The sequence below is a fragment of the Bos mutus genome, chromosome 10 (assembly GCF_027580195.1).
Source record: "Bos mutus isolate GX-2022 chromosome 10, NWIPB_WYAK_1.1, whole genome shotgun sequence".
In the NCBI taxonomy this organism is placed as follows: Eukaryota; Metazoa; Chordata; class Mammalia; order Artiodactyla; family Bovidae; genus Bos; species Bos mutus.
Window position 1 is genome coordinate 40,888,497 of NC_091626.1, and position 23,490 is coordinate 40,911,986.

Genomic DNA, 23,490 nt, shown 5'->3' on the forward strand with positions numbered 1-23,490 from the left:
CAGTTAATTATGGAACCACCTCATAATAATGAATAATTATGAGGTCTCATGCTGACAGAAATATACAAGAACAGTTAGATGCTCTTTTTAAAAAAAAATTACTCATGAACATACATTTTCTAGATGGGTTAATTGAAAAATAAGCTAAAATATTAAAAGAAAATATGGGAGAGTGTTTATATAATCTGAAGGTGAGCAGACCTTTATAATCCATAAAGTAAAACATTTGATACACTACATAAATGTTTAAAAATTATGTCTGTTGAAGACCCTGGCAAAATGAATATAAACTGGGACAAAATGATTATAACATATGAAAATAAGGAGTTTGATTGATTACACTTTTATTCACTGTTGGTGGAAGTGCATATTGGCATATTTGAGGGACAGCTTGGTGGTAGTTTGTTGCTTTCGTAATGCATATGTGGTATAAATACATCCAGCAGTTTTCCTCCTAAGAAAGTGCACATGAATGTAGAGATTTACAGGTAAAGATTCTGATTGTCTGCATTGTTCCTAGTAAAATTAATATATAATTAAATATTCATCAAACAGAATGAGCTAATTATGATACTGCGTAGCTGTTAAAAAGTATGTGGTCAGTCTGTATGCACTGGTATGGAATGATATCCAAGGTATATTTTTTTAATGAAAAAAAAAACTCAAATAGTAGGCTCTGGTAAAGTGTGATTCCATTTGTGTATGTGTTTTAAATATATGTGCTCTTCAAAGTCTGAAAAGATACACAGTTACCCCTGAGTAGTGGGAAGGAGTCAGGCTAACAGTCTCGTTCTTCTCTTTTGTGATGCCTGCTTTTTTATCATAAGCATCATTCATAATTTTTAAATACTTAGAGATGTGATATAAGTGAATTTTGCTTATGTTCTAAATGTTCTATTATTAAATTATGTTGTATGGAAAAAAGTTATAAAAGACTATAAAGAATCTCATCCCAGTTTTTCTAAGTTTCTATCTAAGTTTTCTAGTTTTTCTGTCAAAAACTTAAAATCTTGGTTTTTAAAGACTAATATCTTTTAAAAGTGAAAGCATCTCATTGCCAGTTTATTCCTAAATTGATCGCGGTTCCTGTGAATCTGTTCTCAGATGTCTCTCACACTGCTTTGGAGAGGGGAGCATTTTCCCCACTGAACAGTCCTGTAATGTATTCTGTATCTTGTACCATCACACTGCTTAGACAAGTGTTAAACATTATAAACATTTGAATGTTGTTGTAAGCTTCCGGATGTCCCCGTTTATGGAGACATCATAGAATAGATAAATCATACTTTCTAAAAACCAACTAGTATGTCAGATTTTTACTTATCCTTTATTCTCTTTGGGGAAGCCGTACCTAAATCTTGGTAATGGAAAAAGGCAGTTTCATGTTTCATAAAATTTTTTCAGGGCTTTTCCAGAAATCTTACATGAGTTGTACACTTAAAAAAAAAAAAGGAATTCTGCTCTGTTGCAGTATTTTATTACTCTGTAAGTAATATTTGCTTATTGTATCAGTGAGATAGTACAGCTGATAGTCTCCTCAGTAACCAGCACTGAGAATTTAGAGCAGTGCATCCACAGAACTCTCTGATGATACAAATGTTCTGTCTACACTGCCCAGTATGGTAGGCATTAGCCATAGGTGGTGTTGACATGTACCACCTGACATTTGGGTAGTGGGAGTAAAAACCAGATTTTCTTTTTAAATTTTGTGTAATCTCATTGACTTTCAGATAGCCACATAGGACCCACATGCAGTAGCTCTGTATTGGATAGGACAGGTTAAGATAATATGTGTCAACCTTTTTCTCTGTACTTACTAACACAGAAAAGAACTATTTTTCATTCTCTCTTAATTGCCTAGCAGCTTCTGTCCTAAACCACTAGTTACAAAAGCTGTAATAAATATAATTATACTGGACTTTTGTTCATTGCATTTTCTAAGATACACCTCAGGATAAGTAGTGTCCCTAGTAGATAATCATATTAATTGTAAGAGACCAATATTTGTGATATTTGTTTCATACCTTTTTTAAGAGATGGAAAATAATGTCCTGCAAGATGAGGATTGAACAGCTGAAACAAACTATATGTAAAGGAAATGAAGAGATGAAGAAGAGTAAGTAATTTTCCCACCTCTCTCCAGCCCTGATAAAGAACTCATGTGTAACTTCATGGGATTGATCAACCAGGGAAAGTAAAGGGGAGGGTTGGTAGAGGCAGTAGCAACCTGGAAAAGTTAACTGGTTGCCTTTTACTCTTTGTAAAACATTTGTATAAGGAATTTACATATATATATATTTCAAATATATGTATATAAAACATGTATCTGTGTTATGTATATTTACAAATGTGTGCATATATACATAAGCACATGTGCAAATGTAATAACCCTTATAAACTGCTGCTGCTGCTAAGTCGCTTTAGTCGTGTCCGACTCTGTGCGATCCCATAGATGGCAGCCCACCAGGCTCCCCCATCCCTGGGATTCTCTAGGCAAGAGTACTGGAGTGGGGTGCCATTTCCTTCTCCAATGCATGAAAGTGAAGAGTGAAAGTGAAGTCGCTCAGCCGTGTTCGACTCTTAACAACCCCATGGACTGCAGCCCACCAGGCTCCTCTGCCCATGGGATTCTCCAGGCAAGAGTACTGGAGTGGGTGCCATTTATAAACTACTTAGCTTAAAAAGTTGAGCACTGTATGTGTCCCATTTCCCTTAGCCGATAGGAAGTTCAGAGTCAGTCTTGGTAATCAAGTATAATTATTAGTTCACACCAGAAGCAAATACTGACTTTTTCTCCATCAGTGAGTCTTACACATATTTTAATTTGTATTAATTTTGCATTACGTTTGTGTACTTCATATTTTATCACAGGTAGTTGCCAGATTTTAAGAGCATCCTCTTAGAAATCCTGTGTCCTTAGGCATAGTGCATGCTGGGACATCCCTAGTGGTCCAGTGGTTTAGACACTGAGCTTCCAGTGTAGGGGGTGGGGGTTCAGTCCCTGGTCAGGGCACTAAGATCCCACATGTCATGTGGCAAAGCCAAAGATAAATTTTAGAAAAAAGAAAAAGAAGTAAGTAGTTCATGTATTTCTGAAGATGATTGTTTAAAGTTTAAAATGGATTGCTGTCATACCTTTGTAAGTCCTTTCTTGTCTACTCATTGTTTTCAGAAGCAAGTATTTTATAGTGGTAGGCAGTAGTATAAAAGCTGCCTTTGAAAACTTGTCCTATTAAAGTGCTTGTGTGGAGTTTCACAGGATTAATAAGCTACAGAAACAGGGCAGCCTGGTGAAGAGGTCTCAGAACTACAGCCCGCCCCTCCTGTGCCGAGTTTGGCTTGCACCCTCCAAAGGCTCTGGGTCAGCAGCAGTGTAGGGAACTCATTACTTACCATGGGTTCACCCACTTTCCCCTCCTCCCTGGATGTTCACAGTAGGAGTTTGCCACCAGGCCTCTGTGAACCTCCTGAAATTGCTGAATTGACTGAGTTTGTGCGTTTCTCTGATGAATAAGATTAAAACTTTGATCAGCTCCTTTTAATAGGCTCCTATCCCAAGTATCCTTTTAGTTTAGTCACTAAGTTGTCTCTTTGTGACCCCGTGGACTGTAGCTCGCCAGGCTCCTCTGTCTATGGAAAAACATCTACTTCTCCTTCGTTGACTATGTTAAACCTTTGACTGTGTGGATCACAACAAACTGTGGGAAATTCTTAAAGAGATGGGAATACCAGACCACCTTGTCTGTCTCCTGAGAAACTTGTATGCGGGACAAGAAGCAACAGTTAGAACTGGACGTGGAACAACTGACTGATTCAGAATTGTGGAATGAATATGACAAGGCTATATATTGTCACTCTGCTTATTTAAGTTCTATGCAGAGTATATCATGCTAAATGCCAGGCTGGATGAATCACAAGCTGGAATCAAGATTGCCAGGAAAAATACCAACAATCTCAGATATGCAGATGCTATGCTATGCTAAGTCACTTCAGTCGTGTCCGACTCTGTGCGACCCCATAGACGGCAGCCCACCAGGCTCCCCCGTCCCTGGGATTCTCCAGGCAAGAACACTGGAGTGGGCTGCCATTTCCTTCTCCAATGCATGAAGGTGAAAAGTGAAAGTGAAGTCACTCAGTTGTGTCCGATTCTTAGTGACCCCATGGATTGCAGCCTACCAGGCTCCTCCATCCATGGGATTTTCCAAGCAAGAGTACTGGAGTGGGGTGCCATTGCCTTTGCAGATGATACCACCCTTATGGCAGAAAGTGAAGAGAAACTAAAGAGCCTCTTGATGAGGGTGAAAGAGGAAAGTGAAAAAGCTGGCTTAAGACTCAACATTCAAAAAACTAACATCGTGGCATCTGGTCCCATCACTTCATGGCAAATAGATAAGGAAAAAGTAGAACGGTGTCAGACTTAATTTTTTTTGGCTCCAAAATCACTGCAGATGGTGTTTGCAGCCATGAAATTAGAAGATGCTTGCTTCTTGGAAGAAAGGCTGTGACAAACCTAGACAGCATATTAAAGAGCAGAGATATCACTTTGTTGCTAAAGGTCCATCTGGTCAAAGCTATGGGTTTCCCAGTAGTAATATACAGATGTGAGAGTTGGGTCATAAAGAAAGCTGAGCACCAAAGAATTGATGCTTTTAAATTGTGGTGCTGGAGAAGAAAGACTCTTGAGAGTCTCTTGGACTGCAAGGAGATCAAACCAGTTAATCCTAAAGGAAATCAACCCTGAATATTCATTAGAAGGACTGATGCTGAAGCTGAAACTCCAATACTTTGACCACTCGATGCAAAGAGCTGGCTCATTGGAAAAGACCCTAATGCTGGGAAAGATTGAAGGAAAAAGGATAAGGAAGCAGCAGAGGATGAGATGGTTAGGTAGCATCACTGATTTGATGGACATGAATTTAAACAAACTCCGGGAGATAGTGGAGGACCGAGGAGCCTGGCATGCTGCAGGTCATAGGGTGGAAAAGAATTGGACACAACTTAGTGACTGAACAACAACAAAGCCCCAAAATACTGAAAGCAACAACCATGGAAAATATTAACAAGGGATATGGTTCTCCACTAGTGGACTCTCTAGCTGTGATCTCCATCCCTGGCAGATGATTGGTGTTACCTGATAACCATTTTTACAATCTAGAGAGAATCTGGGCCCTGCCTTGAACTTACAAAATGAAAATCTCATTCATGGGGACTGGGGTCAATGGTTCATAACCTGTCTGTAGTAAAAGACCATTTTTTTTTGTCTTTCATTTCTAATGTGTCATAAACCAACATCAATACTTCTGTAAAATACAATAAAATTAGTTACTAGAAAAGTGATTGCACATTTGGATGCCAGGGTGATATCACATGGCCATGTCAAAATATGTTTTTTTCTAAATTTGCTCTCTAATTCTGTACTTGTTTTGTTTGGTAAAGGTTTGGGCCAGATCCATGGTTCACACTTTGAGTAGTAGCTCTACTCTGATGACCTGCCAGGTTCATAAGCTGTTTGCCACCATCTACACTAGACTCAGAAAATTTTGCAAACAATTTCAAGGCAGTTAATGGATTCCAGAAGCTCAAGTTTATAGATTAGATTAAGAGTTTGCTACTCAAGAAATAGCCTGTTGTGTGTGTTTTTTAAAAAAACAGAATCTTATTGTTAAAATACCAATTAAACTGTAGCTCCTGATGAATATTTCTCCAGAATCTTTTGATTTAACATGTTATGATTGCATTTGGAATTTCAGAGTTGAGTTGATCTGTTATTTGGCAAAATAGCAAGAGTAGATTACAGACAGGGAAGATGACGTGGAGAGAAGAGTGACTTAACCTGAGTGCACTAGTGCAGGTTGGGTGTCTGTGATGATTTCCTGTCACCTTCAAGGGGTCCTGTATTACATTGGAAAATGTCATTTAAAAAATCTAATCACCATACGGCTCAGGCCATGGCTAGATATTGATAGATATATTTGAGTACTTGTAAAGAACTCAGTAGAGATCATGAAAATGATTGAACTTACTGGAAAGTGTGTGAAAAGACCATAGACTTAAACTTCGGGACATTCATATTGATCAGGAATGGTGAAGAGGTGAATCAGAGAAGAAAAAAAATATGTGTGTGTGTGTGTGTGTGTGTGTGTAAAAGAAACTTTATGCCTGCAGTGAAATAACCTAGGTTCAGTTTCATGTGTCCTCAGTCTTGTCTGACTCTTTGTGACCCCATGGACTGTAGCCTGCCAGGCCCCTCTGTCCATGGGATTCTCCAGACAAGAATACTGTAGTGGGTTGACATTTCCTCCTCCAGGGGATCTTCCCAACCTTGGGATCGAACCCGCGTCTCCTGCATCTCCTGCATTGGCAGGGATACTTTTACCACTGTGTCACCTGGGAAGCCCTAGGACCTTCATGAAAAGGACACATATTGGGCAGGATGAGTGTCTGATTTCTCGGTTGTGTGGCCAGGCTCTGGTGGCCCTTGCAGTGGTTAAAATGCTAGTGTATGGTGGGTACTCCCACCGTGCTGGGGGTGCTGCTCCCCGCTGTGACTTTTCAGAGTGGTGGTCTGTTTCTTTGTTGCGTGACCACCGGCCGTGAGGTTGTCCTCGGGTTCTCTGAATGGAGCCCAAGGCACACTCAGTAGTTCCCTAAGGAAAATCAGGTCTCCAGTGAGTTTTTCAAACTTAGATATTTTGTCTGCCCAATATGCCTATTCTTCAGTGTTTACTTTAAGAAAGTAAGGTGCGCAGTCTGGCACTGCAGGCCCACATGAGGAAAAAAAAAAAAAGTCAGGTGCTTTGTGTGCTAAACTTCAAACACAACCCAGCTTGCCGAACTTGATAGTCTTGAGTGATGCTTACTAATGTTGATTACAAATGGAGACTCAGAATCATTTTAGTGGTGGTCCCCTTTGCTCTGTGTGTAATACCTCCTTGAACTAAACTCTTGGTCTCCATACTTGGTGAACATCATCTCATTAATGTTGAGGTTTTGCTCTCAATTTAGACATAATTCAGGAAGACACTTATAATGCTTTGGAGCCGTGGTGGGGGAGTGGTAGTATGCAGTAGCCAGGAACTGTTTCCAGAGCTTATTGTTGAGTGTGACTTGTTTATTTTAGATGCCGAAGGCCTCCTGAAAACCAAGGAAAAGAATCAGAAACTTTATACTCGAGCACAACGGCACCAGGAAAAGAAGGAGAAGATCCAGAGGCATAATCGCAAACTTGGGGACCTGGTAGAGAAAAAAAACACGGACTTAAGAAGTCATTACGAGCGTCTGGCAGATCTTCGGCGGTCTCATATATTAGAGCTCACGTCTGTCATTTTTCCCATCGAGGAAGTAAAGACTGGTGCGAGGTACAGTAAGCGAGTCCTTCAACTCTAGGGAAACCCAATTTCCAAAGATCAAGTGTCTTTCAAGCACGTCAGCCTCATTCTGGGTTTCCCTGGTGATGAAGCTTAAGTCTTATCTGCTTCAGCAAACAGCAAACACTGCACGAAGTTGGGGAGGCAGCCAGGGGAGGGCGGTGCCCTGGGAGAGGTGAAGCCCAGGCTTATGGACTCAGAGCTTCCGGAGGAGGGCCGGGCTCACACGCTTCATCTGGAACCGTCTGATGTGGCTGCAGGGCCAGTCAGGCTGCTCATTAGTCACACGCTGTTAGGCAAGTTTTTGCGTCTTCAAGTCTTATTTCCTTGTCTGTGAGATGGGGATAATAAACGCCTACTTCACAGAGAAATCATGAGCTAAGATGGAAGAAAAAGCCCCTGGGTCTCTTACTTGGTGGGCGAGACATGCTGACTCCACCTTTTCCTGGTAACCCTCCCGTCTAGCTCGGGATCAGCTAGGTTGAGTCTCAGGCCATAGTGCTCAGACACCCTCAGGAGCCAGTGGGACAAACAGGATGGGGATTCCCAGCGGCTGAACATCAGAGTCACTCAGGAACTTCAGGAGAAAACAGGTCCCAGAGGACTGGGCTCCAGCCTTCCTGTCCATCTTGGAATGCTTTGTTTCTTAAACTTCCCCAGATGATGCTGCTGATCACACAGATGTGGAAACTTCCACTGAGGAGTTCCGTTTGTTTTCTGACGAACCATCGGGCTCTTGCCCTTGAGGGGTTTCCTTCTCTTCCAGTTGTCTCCACTTTCTGGCACCTTTTCCTGGCGCTGGAGTCTTGCTCCCCAGGACTTAAAATTCACTGCCTCCACTTCAGTCTGGCCTTTCACCTGTTGCCAGAGGGAGCTTCCGCAAAGCCCGAAGGTCTGATTGTGCTTCTGACTTGACAGCCTACTCTGACACTTAACCACTCATTTTTCACTAGGGATGGTTAGCAAATACAGAGATAAAAAGGCAGATTCAAAATAGAGAAGAATTTAGGGCTCAGAAATAGACCCTGAGGTGGTATTTTGAATCAGTGGGGAGAAGTCGGATTTTTCCAAAAATTGGCGTAAAGATAGCTGGCCAGGCCTTTGAGGGGGAAAAAGCTGACAAACAGCAGCATTATGCCAAATTACAGTCTAGATTTTTTTAATTACGTATGAGCCAAAATACCCGTGTTAGAACACATGGTCAATAAGACTAGGATACTGTTCCAGATTTTAGGATACTAAGACTCAAAGAGAAAAACTTTCTCTTCCGTACTTATGCTGTTTAAATCTTTTATGTTAGTGTGAATTGCTGTATATCATTCGTTTTTTTTTTTTAAGCTAGTAGTGTTGAAGTTATCCCTATGATAAGCTACCTTGTTCCTTCACATTTCTTCTCAATCTTCCTTGAGTGGAGGAAGGAGAGGGCCAGCTTAGAAGTGGCCACGGAGTCCTGTGCTGTCCTGCCCTGCGCAGGGCCGCCAGGAGGAGTGGGTTTACGTGCATCTGGTGCAGAGGAAGAGGAATTGAGAGCCGGTGGCCCCGGGGATGCATTCTAGACCCAGAGCAGCACAGCAGGCCCTGCCTCGTCTGGGCATCTCCCACCTCTTTCAGCACCATTTTCTGGCACTTCCCTCGGGCCTCCTGCATGCACCTACGCTGACCTCTCTGCTCCCCAGACACCCTGTGTCCTCTCGCCACCTGCACGGTACCTGCCGGGCCTTCTCATTCCACTGCCACACTCTAGGCCAGCAGCGCTCAAGTGTAGTCTGTGAACCTCTCTGGGTCACTGAGGCCTTTTCAGGGCATCTGTGCAGTCAAAACTATTTTCATAATAATACTAACACTGTATTTTCCCTTTTCACTCTGTTGACATTTGTACTGGTGGCTCAAATGCCGTGGTGGGAAAACCTCTGTTGCCTTGACAGCTTTCAAGGCAATGACACCAAACTGTGGTAATAGTCATTGGATTGCTTTGCAGTGCAAAAGACCAGCCAGTTACACATCAAGAACACTATTGATGAAGCAGTAGAAATTATTCACTTTATTTTAATTAAGTCTTGACCGCTGCATGCCCATCCTTCGACTGCTGTGCAGTGTGGTGGGAAGTCTGTAGAAAGCATGTTTGCTGCATGCTGAAAGCTTCCAGGGGCTGAAGGAAAGGCCCTTGAGTGAGTTGCTGGTGAAACTAGTTTTTTTTTCCGTGGGACACTTTCTCCCCTTGAAAGAACAGAAGAAAGACTTGGGTTTTAAAGAGATTTTCAAAAGTCATCATCAGTGCTATGCTGTGCTTTGCAGCTCAGCTAGTCAGCATATAATGTCACTCTTCATGAATTTTCCTGTTTTGAAAAATATAGTTTTTCATTCTTAAAAACATGCTACTTATATGTAAAGGGGTTTATTATTTTTGAGTGAGTTAATAATTTAAAAATTTCTCAGATTTTTAATACAGTAAGTATTAATAGATCTAACATCATACACAAAAGCTCTTTAGAGCCCTCAGAATTTTTTAAGCACATGAGGGGGTCTTGAAATCACATAGTTTGAGAACCTAACACTTGACGGCCTTGTTCATGGTGCCATCGTGCCCACATTCTGTGAGCTGCTCTGCCATGGCTGCTTTGTCCTTCACCTCTGGAAGGACTTGCTGATCTCTGTATTTTCCAGTTAAATCCCTGTCCTTTCATGCATCATGCCAGTGTTCCGTGTACCTGCCAAGTAACTGCACAGTTTAAAACCCAGTGCCTTTACATCCGTGTGATCTTCGGCTTTTAGAGATCCTGCTGACGTGTCTTCAGAGAGTGACAGCGCCATGACCTCCAGCACCGTGAGCAAACTCGCGGAAGCACGGAGGACGACTTACCTCTCAGGGCGATGGGTCTGTGATGATCACAATGGGGATACCAGCATTAGCATCACGGGGCCTTGGATCAGCCTTCCCAACAACGGGGACTACTCGGCCTACTACAACTGGGTGGAAGAGAAGAAAACCACGCAGGGGCCTGGTGAGAAGCAAGATAGTGTTCGAAAACTTTTATAAATTTTTAATTGAGGTGAAACTGATGTAACAAAATGAACAGTTACAGAGTCAGTGAGCGGGACTAGTACATTCACAGTGTTGTGCAGCCATCACCTTTGTCAAGATCAAAAGCACATTTTTCATCCCAGACAAAAACTCTGGGGCTCGAATCAGTCACTCCTGCTTTCTGTCTCTATGGATGCTTTCTGTTTGTTTCATAGAAATGGGATCATACAACATGTGGCCTTTTGTGTCAGGCTTTTTTCACGTAGTGTATGGTTTTCAAAGTTCATCTACATTGTGGCATATACATTTCATTCCTTTTATGACTGAATAATACTCCTTTGTGTGGCTATGCCACATTTTGTTAATCGATGAATGGACTGAAAACATTTTTTTTTTCGGTATTTTTTTATATATTTCACCTTTTGGGGTCAAATGTTACTTACATCGGAGAAGGCAATGGCACCCCACTCCAGTACTCTTGCCTGGAAAATCCATGGGTGGAGGAGCCTGGTAGGCTGCAGTCCATGGGGTTGCTAAGGGTTGGACACGACTGAGCGACTTCGCTTTCATGCATTGGAGAAGGAAATGGCAACCCACTCCAGTGTTCTTGCCTGGAGAATCCCAGGGACGGGGGAGCCTGGTGAACTGCTGTCTATGGGGTCACACAGAGTCGGACACAACTGAAGTGACTTAGTAGTAGTAGTAGTAGTAACTTATATAAAAAGATCTCACTATTGAAAGAAGTGTATTTAGCCTGTTGGGTCCCATTTTTATAGCTTCTAACTTTGTAAATAACTTTTTTTTTTTTTACCAGTCCTAAGTGGAGATTGAAATACCCCAGTAGAAAAACCCTTTAAAATGCCAGTAGCTTCTCTTTGGTGGAGAAAGATGATGCATTTAGTTATCCAGCCAGTATTTAATGAGTGCTTTCTGTTATGCACGCTGCTGGTGATACAAGGCGATGTCACCAAGGCATGGGTTAGATCCCTGACCAGCCCTTTACCTCTCTGTGGAGAGGAAAGGAAGCAACTAATGGTCAAAGGCATTACAACTGAGTGTGGGCTGTAAGCAGAACCAGCGACTTCATGGGGTGGGGCTACAGAGGAAGGAACTATTTCTCTGTAGGGTAGTCAGGGGAGGCTTCTCTGAGGAGGTGACTTTTAAGTTGGTCATTAATTGCATAAATAATGTGTTATCCAAGCAGTTCAGATTTCAATTTCATTTATGCTGGGTCTGGTTAGACCCATTTGCTTAAGTTATATTCCACTCATCAAAAATTATAAATAATGAAGTATTAATATCTGGCCATGGACTTTTTATTAGTAAAGAGTAAAGCTTAGCTGCCAGTAATGTATTGATAAAACCACACATCCCAGAAATCTAGGTTCTTTAATGTTTTTGTTGAAATTGAAGTTTTTTGTGAATGGCTGTTGTTTATCTACTTTTTAGACATGGAGCATAATAACCCTGCTTACACGATCAGCGCTGCATTGTGCTACGCGACTCAGCTGGTCAACATTTTGTCTCATATACTCGACATAAATCTTCCCAAAAAGCTGTGCAACAGGCAAGTAACTGAAAGCAGTGATGTCATCTTTATCATGGCTCTCTCATGTTCCTGTTGTATTCTTTATTCTAATTAAATAATGGGAGGGGAGTTTGGGAAGGACAAGAATTTAAGCATTATTGGGACTTTCCAGGTGGTCCAGTGGTTAAGATTCTGCACTTCCACTGCAGGGGGCATGGGTTAGATCCCTGATCAGATCCCACATGCCTCATGTATGGCCAGGAAAGGAAAAAAAAGAATCGAAGGATTTTCTTGAGAGAAAAGATCTGACCATGAAATACTTGATAAGCCCAACGTGCAAATTTGTGTCATTATCTTAAAATTGCACGTGACATGTTTGAAAAGACCACAGAATTCTCTCATAGGAAAAGGTAATTTAAGGGAAGACCAGGATATGCAGAGGACATGCTTCTGTGTAAGAACTGAGTAAATTGTAACACTTTTTTATTTAATTGTAAAGGCTTATAGTCCACCCAGTTCCTACTAAGATCTTCCTACCTCCCAGCAGTTATCCTTGCATTTCAAGTAAATGTTAATGTATGTTATTACCACCACCACCACCACCACCTCCCTTTAAACACAAAAGGTATTGTGCTAAACTAAGGTGTTTACGCCTTGCTTTTTAAATTTGTTTTTATTTATGAAGATTTTTTTGAGCACCTGCTGTGTGCTCGGCACTGTTCCAGGCACTGCAGGGGTACACTGGTGATGAGAATATAATCTCTGCCCATTCGGTACTTAATTTGAACAGGGAGACACGTAGTAAATGAATGTCATGTCAGTTGGTCATGAGGGTTGGGGAGAACATTAGAGCAGGCGAAAGAGCAGAACGTGGGGCAAGGAAGGGTTTATTTACCACATCCAAGAGGGTGGGTATGGATCCTGTGGGAGCCTGGAGGAGGCTGGGAGCAGGCCATGGGAATCCCTGGGCAAGAAGGGCGAGAAGGGCAGGTGCAGAGCCTGGGGAGAGTGAGAGAATGAGGCAGTGGGGACCCAAGTCTGCGGATCCCATGGGGACCTTGTAGAGCCACTGTTGGCTTTAGCAGTCACTCCGCCTGATGTGGATAGTTGCAAAGTTTTCCTTTGTACAAATGTGCCAAAATCTTACCAATCCGCTGTCTCCCCTGCTCATACCTCAGAGAATAATCCTGTCCATTCGTTGTTTCATTAGTGTGCAGATACTTGTGCAGAGCAAGTTTTCAGAAGTAGGGGCTGCTTGGTCACAGGGTACATGCATGTGTAATTTCTGGATGCAGTGAAGTTGCTCTCTGGGAGAGCAGCAGCTCATTCCTAGAAAGTTTCTGATAAGTGCAGTTTATTATGAGGCAAAGGACTTGGGGTGTGTCTTGTGCTAACTGTAGTGTAAAGCATACTCTTTAAAATGAACATTTTAACAGAATTTCTTCAGGAATCACGACTTTACAGATTGTCCATTTGTTTTGCAGTGAATTTTGTGGAGAAAACCTCAGCAGACAGAAATTTACTCGAGCAGTGAAGAAACTGAATGCAAATATTCTTTACCTGTGCTTTTCCCAGGTATGGAAAAATACGCTGTGAGCTCAATTTTAATTTGTTACATGATTGAAAATATTAATCTTTTTTTTTTTCCGCTTTTTCTAGCATGTAAATTTAGATCAATTACAGCCACTGCATACACTCAGGAATCTAATGTACCTGGTCAGTCCGAACTCTGAACACTTAGGCAGGTAAGAAGGGTGTTTGTTGCTTTTCTCTAAGTGGTGTTACTGTGATGACTTGTAAGTAGAGTTGCTATACCTGTGAGCAGGGTGCAGGGGCCTGATCCCTAGCCCCAAACTCTGTAGATGGGACAAAGATAACACAGTCCTGTACAGAAGGAAACAAGGGTTAGTCGGGTTTGATCCCTTGTGGTCCTTACATAATCTTTTCTTAGAGGAAATAAATGGCAACCATTTTTAACACCTACAGCAGAATAGAAGCCATGTGTTCCTGGAGTGGGGACTTCTTGTTCTGTCTCTGAAGACCAGAGGCTGATTCTTTGAATCCGCATCTGTTTCTTCCTTAGCTCGGCCTCGTGTCTCCCCCGATTCTTACGCATTTTCTGTTGTGCCTGTTCATTCTTTCCCATCATGATAATCCTTCCCTGTTTCCTTTTTGTCGATGAGTCCATCTGGCTGCCATTTGCTGGAGATAAAGGGTATTAGAAAGTTTATGAAATGAACTAGTTTGAAACCCCACTATCCTAAAAAGAGGAGTAAGTTCACCAAAATGACCAATCAGGACTGGTCTGTGGGATATTTCTAGTCTCTAAGCCCACAGAAGCACAAGATAGATGAGACTTATCTTTGGGACCATCCATGCACCCATTCTCTGGGTGCTTATCTTTTTCCCTTGCTCTGAGGAGTTGGTCTGTATATTTCTGCAGATATGACTTGGTTAATGTATTTGAATTTTTGAAAGAGAGCAAAAGAAAATAAAAGGTGGGAAAGTTCTTTGGGACTCCCTCCCCCATAATTCATTTTCTTCGATACTGGAACCACGGCTCTAGGGGAGACCCCTCCACTGACCAGGGTGCCTGGCTCCCTCCAACTGCAGCGAGCCAAATCTTGGTCATCTGCTCTTAGCCTTGTCTTGTGTGTCTTCTCAACTCTCCCCCCACCTAAAACAGTGCTTAACTTTTCTGGGACATAGAGCCTTCTGGAGAAAGCTGTGAAATCTCTCCAGAGAACTGCACCTACACCTAGAATTCTACGTCATTTTATAGGGAAGTCATTTGCCTCACCCCAAATCCCATGCATTAGTTCACAGGCCACAGGAACCTGTTAAGGTAGCCATCCCGTTTTTAGTGGTTGATGCCTATTTTTGTGAGTTCGCTGCTGTCTTCTCTGTACATCGTTTGTAAAGGATTCCACATGAGGAACTTAGCTTCGATAATAACAGCTGATATTTATTGAGCCAACATATATGGACAATGGGCCACTGCTTGACCTGTGTAAGACTGACGTGATAGGTGAGAAAAAGGCAATGAATAAAATTCAGTTCTCATTAATAATTAAAGGAAAACTATTAAAAATTTTAAAATAGGTTATTAATAAAGGATATTTACTACATCAAAAACTAGTATACTTACTGACATGTTACTTTGGTAAATATTTAATAGAGTCTTCCCTTTATAGTCAGAAAAGGCCAAGAATGCCTACTATCACTGCTGTGTTACTGCTCTGGAGGCCTGGCCAAGGCAAAACATTTTTACAAAGAAGATGTGTTTATATTGGGAAGAAGGTGACAATGTAGATAGTATGATTATCAAACTGGTTATCCAGGAGAACTAAGAAACTGTTGGAATTCATTGTTCAGCGGTGGCTAGATACAAGTTCACCGTACAAAGAGCAATTGCTTTCTTATATGCCAACAGCAACTAATCAGAAGGTGTAATGGATAAAAGGTCCTTTCTGTTGTGGCAACAACAAATATAAATTATCTAAGAATAATCCTTACCAAATACTTGGAAACCTATATAAAGAAAATATGAAACTTAAAAAATGATTCAACATATATTTCCCGAATGTCTGCCAGGCACTGTATGAGGTATTGGACTGAATGAAAGTAAGCCCGAGGCTGTGAAGGCCCTTAGCATTTTCTAGGGTGGGAAGGCTCAGTATGGTAAGAATGCCATTTCTGCCCCAAAGGAAACCTGATTGGAAATTTCAACAGATATTTCATGTAACTTGTTGATTTCCAAAGCTCAGCTAGAAGCTCAATCTGAAAAGAAATTTTGAAAAAAGAACAAGGGATGGGCTTGGCTCCTTTAAAACATAGTATGAAGGTAATTAAAACCTTTATTCCCTGCTCTCAGCATGCAGATAGGTGGAGCAGTTAGAGGAAGAGAACAGAGAGTCCAGAAACAGGCGCGCGCGCGCGTGTGTGTGTGTGTGTGTGTGAGTGTGTAGGAACATCATAGATGATAGGGTGGCATGTTGAATCAGATAACAATAGCAGCTCAATGGTGGTGGGCCAGGTGGGTATTTCTGTGGGGGAAAAGTTGGAATCATACTGCATTCCATATGTAAAAATAAATTCCAGATGATATAGAAGACCTTATTACTTTATTTTAAAAAACAAAACAACCTATAAAGGAACTAGGAGGAAAGACAGTGTGGGGAGGGAATTCCTAAGCAACCCACAAGACCCAAAAACCATAAAGGAAAGGAGTACACATTTTACTGTGTCAAAACTAAATGTCTCTGGTAAAAGACACCATAAACAAAGTGAAAAGACAAGCAACAGGTGTGTTTTGTAACCTTTATAATAGGCAGCAGATTAAAATCTAGACTAAAGAAATCTTTCAAATCAGTAAAAGACAGACAGACCTAGAGGAAAAACAGACAACGGATTTAGGTGGGAATTTTACACAGAAGTGCAAGTAATACTCAAATGAAAAAATCTTCCACCTCAATCAAGAGTAAAGAATTACTATTCTAAATAGCTTTCTGTCAGTAGTTTTCAGTCACAAGTGTGGCAAAAATGGAAAGGCTTGATGATACCCAGTGTTGCTGGAAAACGAACACCTTTCTTTTAGGGCAGATGTCCTTGGTGGGTATGACGTTTTCTTTGGGCTGCCCTCCGTCTTGAGGGCTCGGTCTGCCAAGAGTACACATGCGCGTCTGTGAGCCAGAGGGCGGGAAGTAAGCTTCACGAGTCAGGGCCTCCTTCCCACCTGCCGCGGTTGGAATTAAGGCTTTAGAGAGGTTGTTGACTCGCTGAACTGAGGATCCCATCCTGAGCCCAAAATAAACAACTTTGAAATAAATTTACAAAAAAATAGCAATAAAATAAAAATAGGACAAAAGTACTTAGGCCCTTTACCCAGATTCACCTTTGTTTGTATTTTACCATGTTTGCTTTATCATCTGTGCCGTTTCTCTGTGTCTCTTATCTTCATAAATACATACATACACAAAAACTTTTTTTCCCTGAACTCTATGAGGATAAGTTACATGCATCATGGCTGTTACCCCTTAAGTACTTCAATATGTATTTCTTTAAAATAGGGCCATTTTCTTGCTTTTAACCACAGTAGAGTTATCAATATCAACAAATCTAATTGATACAGTACTCTAGTGCCCAGATGCACGTTTTGTCTGGACTAGATAATGTCCTTGAAAGCACCGCCCCTGAGTCTTGAGTTGGATGTTTTGTTCAGTTGCTGTTATCTCTTTACCCTTTAAATCTGGAACAGTTACCACAGTCTACTTTGTTTTTCATGACATTACCATTTGTTTGTTTTTAAATAGAGCTTTTATTCTGAGTTTGCTGTTTCCTTGAAACATGGATCAGGTGTACATTGCAAGCTGGAATGCCTTCTAGGTGAATCTCTGCTGGCTGTCACATCCAAGGCCCACTGTGGCCATCTGTCCCTCACTGGTGATGTTAATTTGATCACCTAGTCAAGATGCTCTCCAGCTTCTCCTCTGTACACTTCCCGTATTTTTCCTTCCTTGGAACTAATAAGCAGACATTTAGGAGACATTTTGAGACCATGCAGTTATCCTCATCAGAATTTCCCCCTGGATTTTGTTATCTGTTGTTGTGTTTTTTTCCTATCTGATCCAGCCTGTACCATATTTAACACATCATTTTTATCCAAAGTTTATAGCTTACTTTAGAGTTCACTCTTGAGGTTGTATATTTTATCAGGTAATAATTTTGAAATATTTTGCAAAAGAGACTTCCTAAAACCCAAAAAAGATGGCTTCCTAAAAGCTAAAAGATTGTTTTCTTAATCTATAAAGAGTTAACTCCCTACAGCATCATAAAAAATGAGTACTCTTAACTTCAGAGTCTTAAGTAAAAGGATGTCAGTTATTCAGCTAAACTGAAAATTAAAGGAATGATTTTATAATCTTTATTCCCAAAGACATTAAGTGAAAAGACTTAATTCTGCTAGTTAATTCTGTGTTGGTGTGTGTGTGGCTTGGGGTGTGCTGGGCAGATCATCTCTCAGCTGGAAGTGGTGGGAGAGCAGTTGAGTGGAGAAATGTCGTCTGCTCTTACAGGTTCTTAGAGATGTAGGTTACTTGTCGGAACTAAAATTGTTCTGACTTGTCACTTTGGGAATCATCTTACTGGCTTATTTTTCATTAGAAGTACTTAATTCGGCACCTTCTTCAGGCCAGCTGGACTCTGCTCTGTGCAATTCTGAGCAGAAAACTGGAGTCCAGGTGGCGTCCAGCAGGGAGCTCTGCCTGGAGGAAGTGTCATTTTCCCCACCTTGCATCGCTCCTGCCTGTTTCCGTGGGAAAACCCTTAAAGAGAAGGCCCGTGGATGATGGCAGTCTCATGCCAAGAAGGACCCCAAGAGTAGATCTGGCAGCATCAGAAAGGAATAGAAAACAGGTTGTGCCTCTTGGGCTGGCTGGGAGGAAGCGACTGCTGTGGAGAACTGGCCAGGGTCTGTGAGGGGTCCTGGGGGGCGCTGGGAGATGAAACCTGGCAGTAGATGCTGAGGGCCCTGGACAGAACAGAATCCAAGACTTTTGTGTTCAGGAAAACAGGGACTAAGGCTATGTCCCTCTTAGTGGCAGAGGCACTTAAATTGTGTTCTTGGTGGGCAGCTGCCATGAGGAGAGGAGCGGGGCTAGTGGTTCTCAGTAAGTGAGGTGGGTGAAGGGAGGTTGAGCGGAGATGGGACCCTGACCAGGAAGTGGGGTGGGGTGTAGAGAGGACCAGAGCTGGGGGGGGGGCAGTGAGGGTGGAAAGGGGGTCTTATTTGGTTATAGCAGGCAGGAGAATGAGGGAGGAGGGGGAGAGTTCCTGCTGGCTTGTATTTTGAGACTGGTGGGCTCAGACATCAGAGAAGATGAGTGTGAGAGTTTAGCAGCCCTCAGTCAGAGAGCTCTGGCAGTGTGGAGGGTATTTGTGAGTGGAGCCGGGAGGAGAAGAATCTGAAAAAACATCTTTGGGGTAGACGTGTCCAAGAAAAGAAAGAAAGAAGGGGGGCAAGACTGGACTGTAAGAAGAACCTTTTCAGGAACCAGAAAAGAGATCCTGAGAGTTAAGAGGCTGGTGCAGTGGTTAGGAGGTTGAAAGACTGCTGGGGAGAGACATTCCCCCGTTCTTCTTCCCTTTACCTCTTGTACAGTGAGGGCTTCTGGGGATGGAGGCCTGGTCAACTTGGGAGCCCCTGGTCTGAGTGGCTCTTTCAAAAGTAAATTGCTCACCGCAGACCGAAGGGGAGCCTTGCAGTGCCTCTTCCAATTTAATTAATACTTGTAAAGCCCCCAGACCTGAACAGAAACGTTAGCTATTACTGTTGCTGTGTTCTAGCCGGGAACCATGGTTGTCTTGAAAGAATGAAAATTGCCTGACCCTGAAGAAAGTGAGTCAGAAGGTCCAGGTCTGATGAGGTGCGCTGAGGCTAGTGCTAGGCTTTTAGCATTCAGAAGGGCGCAAAGAATTTTGGACCATAAAGTAAAATGACGGGCTCTACAATTCTTTTTTCTCATGTCTCCATTACTTTTGCTAATGTCTGTCTGTCATTTTCCCCTAAATCGCCATCAATGAAATTCCTCAGTGAACAAGGCCTTGATCCTTATCTTGGGGACCACAGGGGACAGAAAAGGGCTGCTGGCATGACTGGTCCCATCCTGTACGTGGCTGCAGGGAACTCCCCCAGAAGGGCAGTGGGCAGGGTGACTGCCCACCTGAAGGAAATGCAGCCCAGCTCCCCTGAGGCAGCTGGGAAGAGGCCAAGGAGAAGGGGCAGGGACTGTGTGGAGCCTGTTGACACGGGTTCCACAGTGGTGCTGAGGAGCCATCACAGGTGATGAGGCCTGATTTGGAGGTGATGATGTCATTGGGGACCTTTGGGAAATAAAAATAGCTTTCTCTTGAAATATAGTACAGAAATACACACTATTCCAGATGAATATATTCTGAAGAGTTATATCTCGTTCAGCGCTATAAATGTATCGCTAGAAAATTATGTAATGATATCTTAAAATGTGTGCAAGAGCTTGCTGTTGACATAAATCCAAGGAAGTGTTGTTAACATGCGTACAGCTCTATCATTTAGCCCCTGTGAGTGTTGGGAGTTTAGTAACTGGGGGCTTACATAAGGCAGAGAACACCTGTACAGTTCTGTTGTTCCACTAACCCACCAGCGTATACCTCAGCTGACTGTTAGAATTCTCTCACTGGAACGCGTAGATACAGCAGTTGTTTGAAACAGGAACTCACACGTTGGACATGCACGCCTTGTCTCAGTGGATGGGCTTTTTCCATTCAGGGTCTGCACAAGTAGGTCGAGTTGAGGGAAGGTGTCATGTGGTGGTTTTATTCACTACTTGGATGGCCGTCGTTATTTAGGTAACTGGATGCGTGCTCAGTCATGTCCAACTCTTTGCGACTGCCGTGGACTGTAGCCTGCCAGACTTCTCTGTCCATGGAATTCTCCAAGCAAGAATACTGGAGTGGGTTGCCATTTCCTACTCCAGGGGATCTTCCTGATCCAGGGATTGAACCCAAGTCTGCAGGCACAGTCCTTACCGCTGAGCCACCTGGGAAGCCCCTTATTTAGGTAAAGAAACACTCAATTCTAGGCCAGCAGAATGTGCAGCAATGGCTCTGGTCCCCCATGTCCCATTAGGCCTTCTGTCTCGAGAGTGGCGCTTGTCTCATTGTCTGCCCACAGATCAGGACCCTTTGAAGTGCGAGCTGACCTGGAGGAGTCCATGGAATTTGTGGATCCCGGAGTTGCTGGAGAATCAGATGAGAGTGGAGATGAGCACGTAAGTGACGAGGAAACTGACCTGGGCACGGACTGGGAGAACCTGCCAAGTCCCCGGTTCTGTGACATCCCTTCCCAGCCGGTGGAAGTCTCCCAGAGCCAGAGCAGCCAGGCGTCCCCGCCCATCGCGAGCAGCAGTGCTGGTGGGATGATCTCGTCAGCTGCAGCCTCAGTCACCTCCTGGTTTAAAGCTTACACTGGACACCGTTAACAGGCAGTGACCAAGAGGTGCCACTACAGCCTGGAGAAAGCGCTTCTTCCACTCTCCAGTAAACGTTACGTGTTTAGCTAAGATAGTGCCTGGAACAAAAAGAGGTTAAGCTGTTGGGGTTTGTTGTTTTTTTTTTTTTTAAAGCAGGGAGTCTAGCATTTCTCTTGGTCAACTGGGCAGTGGTGACCGACATGCTTATGATAATTAACAGAACAGAGGGGTCACAGGTCCTTCTCCCAGACCAGTGCTGGTGGAGGAAGGCCCCGTTTGGTGAGTTCTGTGGAGGCAGAAGCGCAGGGAGCGCCCTCTGGGACAGGCCGCGGACCCCTCAGACACGGCTGGCGCGTTGGTCCCTCGTGATGCTAAGACTGTTGCTGAACACTTTGTTTCGGAGACTGAATCACAAGGAAGTGATTCTTCATGATGAGGACTTGAAAGATGAAAACTGTTTAATATGAGTTCGGTTTTATGACAGTAGTTTTTTTGTGCAGAGAATAGGCAGGCAATTTGAAACACGTGGTTTCTTTATAATTTGGTCGCGTTTGGTTTTTAGGTCAAGGCTGTTTGTTTCGTTTTAAAAGGGTGGGTTTTTAGTCTTGTTTTTGTTTTTGGAGGAGAGAGGTAGTTGAAAAACGATTCGCTCGCGCTGCTCCACTGTGGCCCGTCGGACATTCCTGTTTTCTTTCTCCCCACACGCCAAAGAAACCAAGGTCTTTTTTTCTTTAGGACCCATATCCACGAAGAGAAGAGATGCTGGCTGCAATACTGTCATAGAGATTTAAGAACTGTTTTCTTGTGTTTTGAGGGAAATTAAGTTCATTCTTACCTAGACTGAATTCCTACCACCCACTCCGTGTGCATTTTGAAATTGAACTATTTTCTGTGGGTAAAAAGTCAGTCATTAAGGGTGTTCCCTTATGGAAGCCAAATCCCTGCCTGGACACAGGTTAAAAGCCACTGGCGTGGCCTCGGGCCGTTCTTCTGCTGTCTAGTTTCTTTCTAAGGGCTTCAGTAAGTAGCAGGTTTCTCCAGGGAAAACCACCCTGCTCTTTTGTTTCCTAGGTCTTTGTTGCTCTAAGGACACTACCTTTGCTCTGAAATGCAGAGCACATCATTATAGCTAATACTGCTCTTCTCTATCCTGGGAAAGCTCTGAAGGAAAGAATTTTCTCTCACCAAGAGATCATTTTCAGCTAATGTGTCTTGTCCTTCTCTTAGTGACAATCTCATAAGAAAACCGTGGAGAGGCATTATGTACAAATATGTAAGTAGTTTTTTATTTTTAATAACTACAAAGAAAAATCCTATGTAACAACTACAAATGAAATCCTATGAAAAATTCCTAGCAGGCATTATCACCATATCTTGTTAGTGTGACTGGCATGATAGTACCTCATAAATCACTTGGAGGTTTGTCCCGCCCTAGCTTCTTTTCTCGTTGTAATTGTTACAGTTGACACTTTGCCTCCAAATCTGAGGTGCTATATATAGCTCTTGCTATTTGGTATACTTAGTGTTTGGTAGAGTTTGGGGTAGAATTGCAGAGAAGAATGTTTATTCCTACCCAGGAATTCTGAGTTCCCTGACTTTATGAATTTTCCACTGAGGGAGGAAACAGGCTTTTCCCCTTGTGGGTTCTTATTACAGCCAGTACGGGTTTTAAGTACTGGCCTTCATGATTGCTGGGTTGCATCGCCCCATCCATGTCTGTGGAGTAGTTCATAGAGGGTGGCTGTGGTAGACTTGAACAAATACCAAATGAACTTAAAATCCCACGAGATGAGAGTTGTTTAGGCATTCAAACCCTCAAAGAGCTTAGTCTTGGAACACTGGGATTTGGGGCTTGGGGGTAGAAAACAACTTTAGCTGAAAAAATGCACAGCAGTCACGGTTCTTCTCAAGTAATCTTACGAAGAAGATATCACAAACTAGAGTAATTCAACAAAGCTTACATGGATATGGGAAATGTAGGGATTGATAGGGTATGTTTTGTTGTTGTTAATATCAAATAGAGGCACTTTACTTAGGGTTAAATGATCAAACCTTTAATGGTTTTGAACACCAACATACTGACTTAACACTGCTGAGATATTTTGGTTTTCATTATTTTGCACTGGATCCACCCTGTAAATATTCTTAAATATACATTTCAACCACTGTTTGTTTTTTCTACTCTCTTTGCTGCTCATTAAAATCTCTCATGGAGGTGCCAGAACCATATGTAAACAGCTTTTTAAAGAATTGAAGCTGGTATTTTTTTTTTTTCCCAAATAAAAAAAAGCCATAGAACCTGGTCATGTTTTCCATAGTAAAATGATTTGTTGAAACAAGGTAATACTAGAAAAACTCACAGGCACCACATAGGCTGCTTTAAATGGTCTGTTAAAGACTGTTTTTGGAATGGGGTGTAACGAAGAAAAGTTTTGCACATCTGTAAGTTCGGGGGGGAACAATGTCAACATCGGGAAGTGGACAGAATTCATGTAAGGAGTCGTGCATTGATAATATGGGGAAGAACGTCTGGTGGCATGCTGTTAAAAGAATCTCCTCAAGGCG

The 23,490-nt window shown here is 42.5% G+C and overlaps 1 protein-coding gene across 1 annotated transcript in view; it reads left to right on the top strand.

The window, feature by feature from the left end:
- ATG14 (autophagy related 14) overlaps window positions 1-23,228 on the top strand; it is a 36,945-nt gene extending 13,717 nt beyond the window's left edge. The window contains exons 4-10 of the mRNA XM_005905044.3: window positions 2,035-2,116; window positions 7,121-7,358; window positions 10,140-10,369; window positions 11,839-11,956; window positions 13,402-13,492; window positions 13,577-13,662; window positions 20,628-23,228. Of these exons, the coding sequence (XP_005905106.1) occupies window positions 2,035-2,116; window positions 7,121-7,358; window positions 10,140-10,369; window positions 11,839-11,956; window positions 13,402-13,492; window positions 13,577-13,662; window positions 20,628-20,934 (1,152 nt within the window). The 3' untranslated portion in view covers window positions 20,935-23,228. The remainder of the gene's footprint in view (window positions 1-2,034; window positions 2,117-7,120; window positions 7,359-10,139; window positions 10,370-11,838; window positions 11,957-13,401; window positions 13,493-13,576; window positions 13,663-20,627) is intronic.
- The last annotated feature ends 262 nt before the right edge of the window (window positions 23,229-23,490 follow it).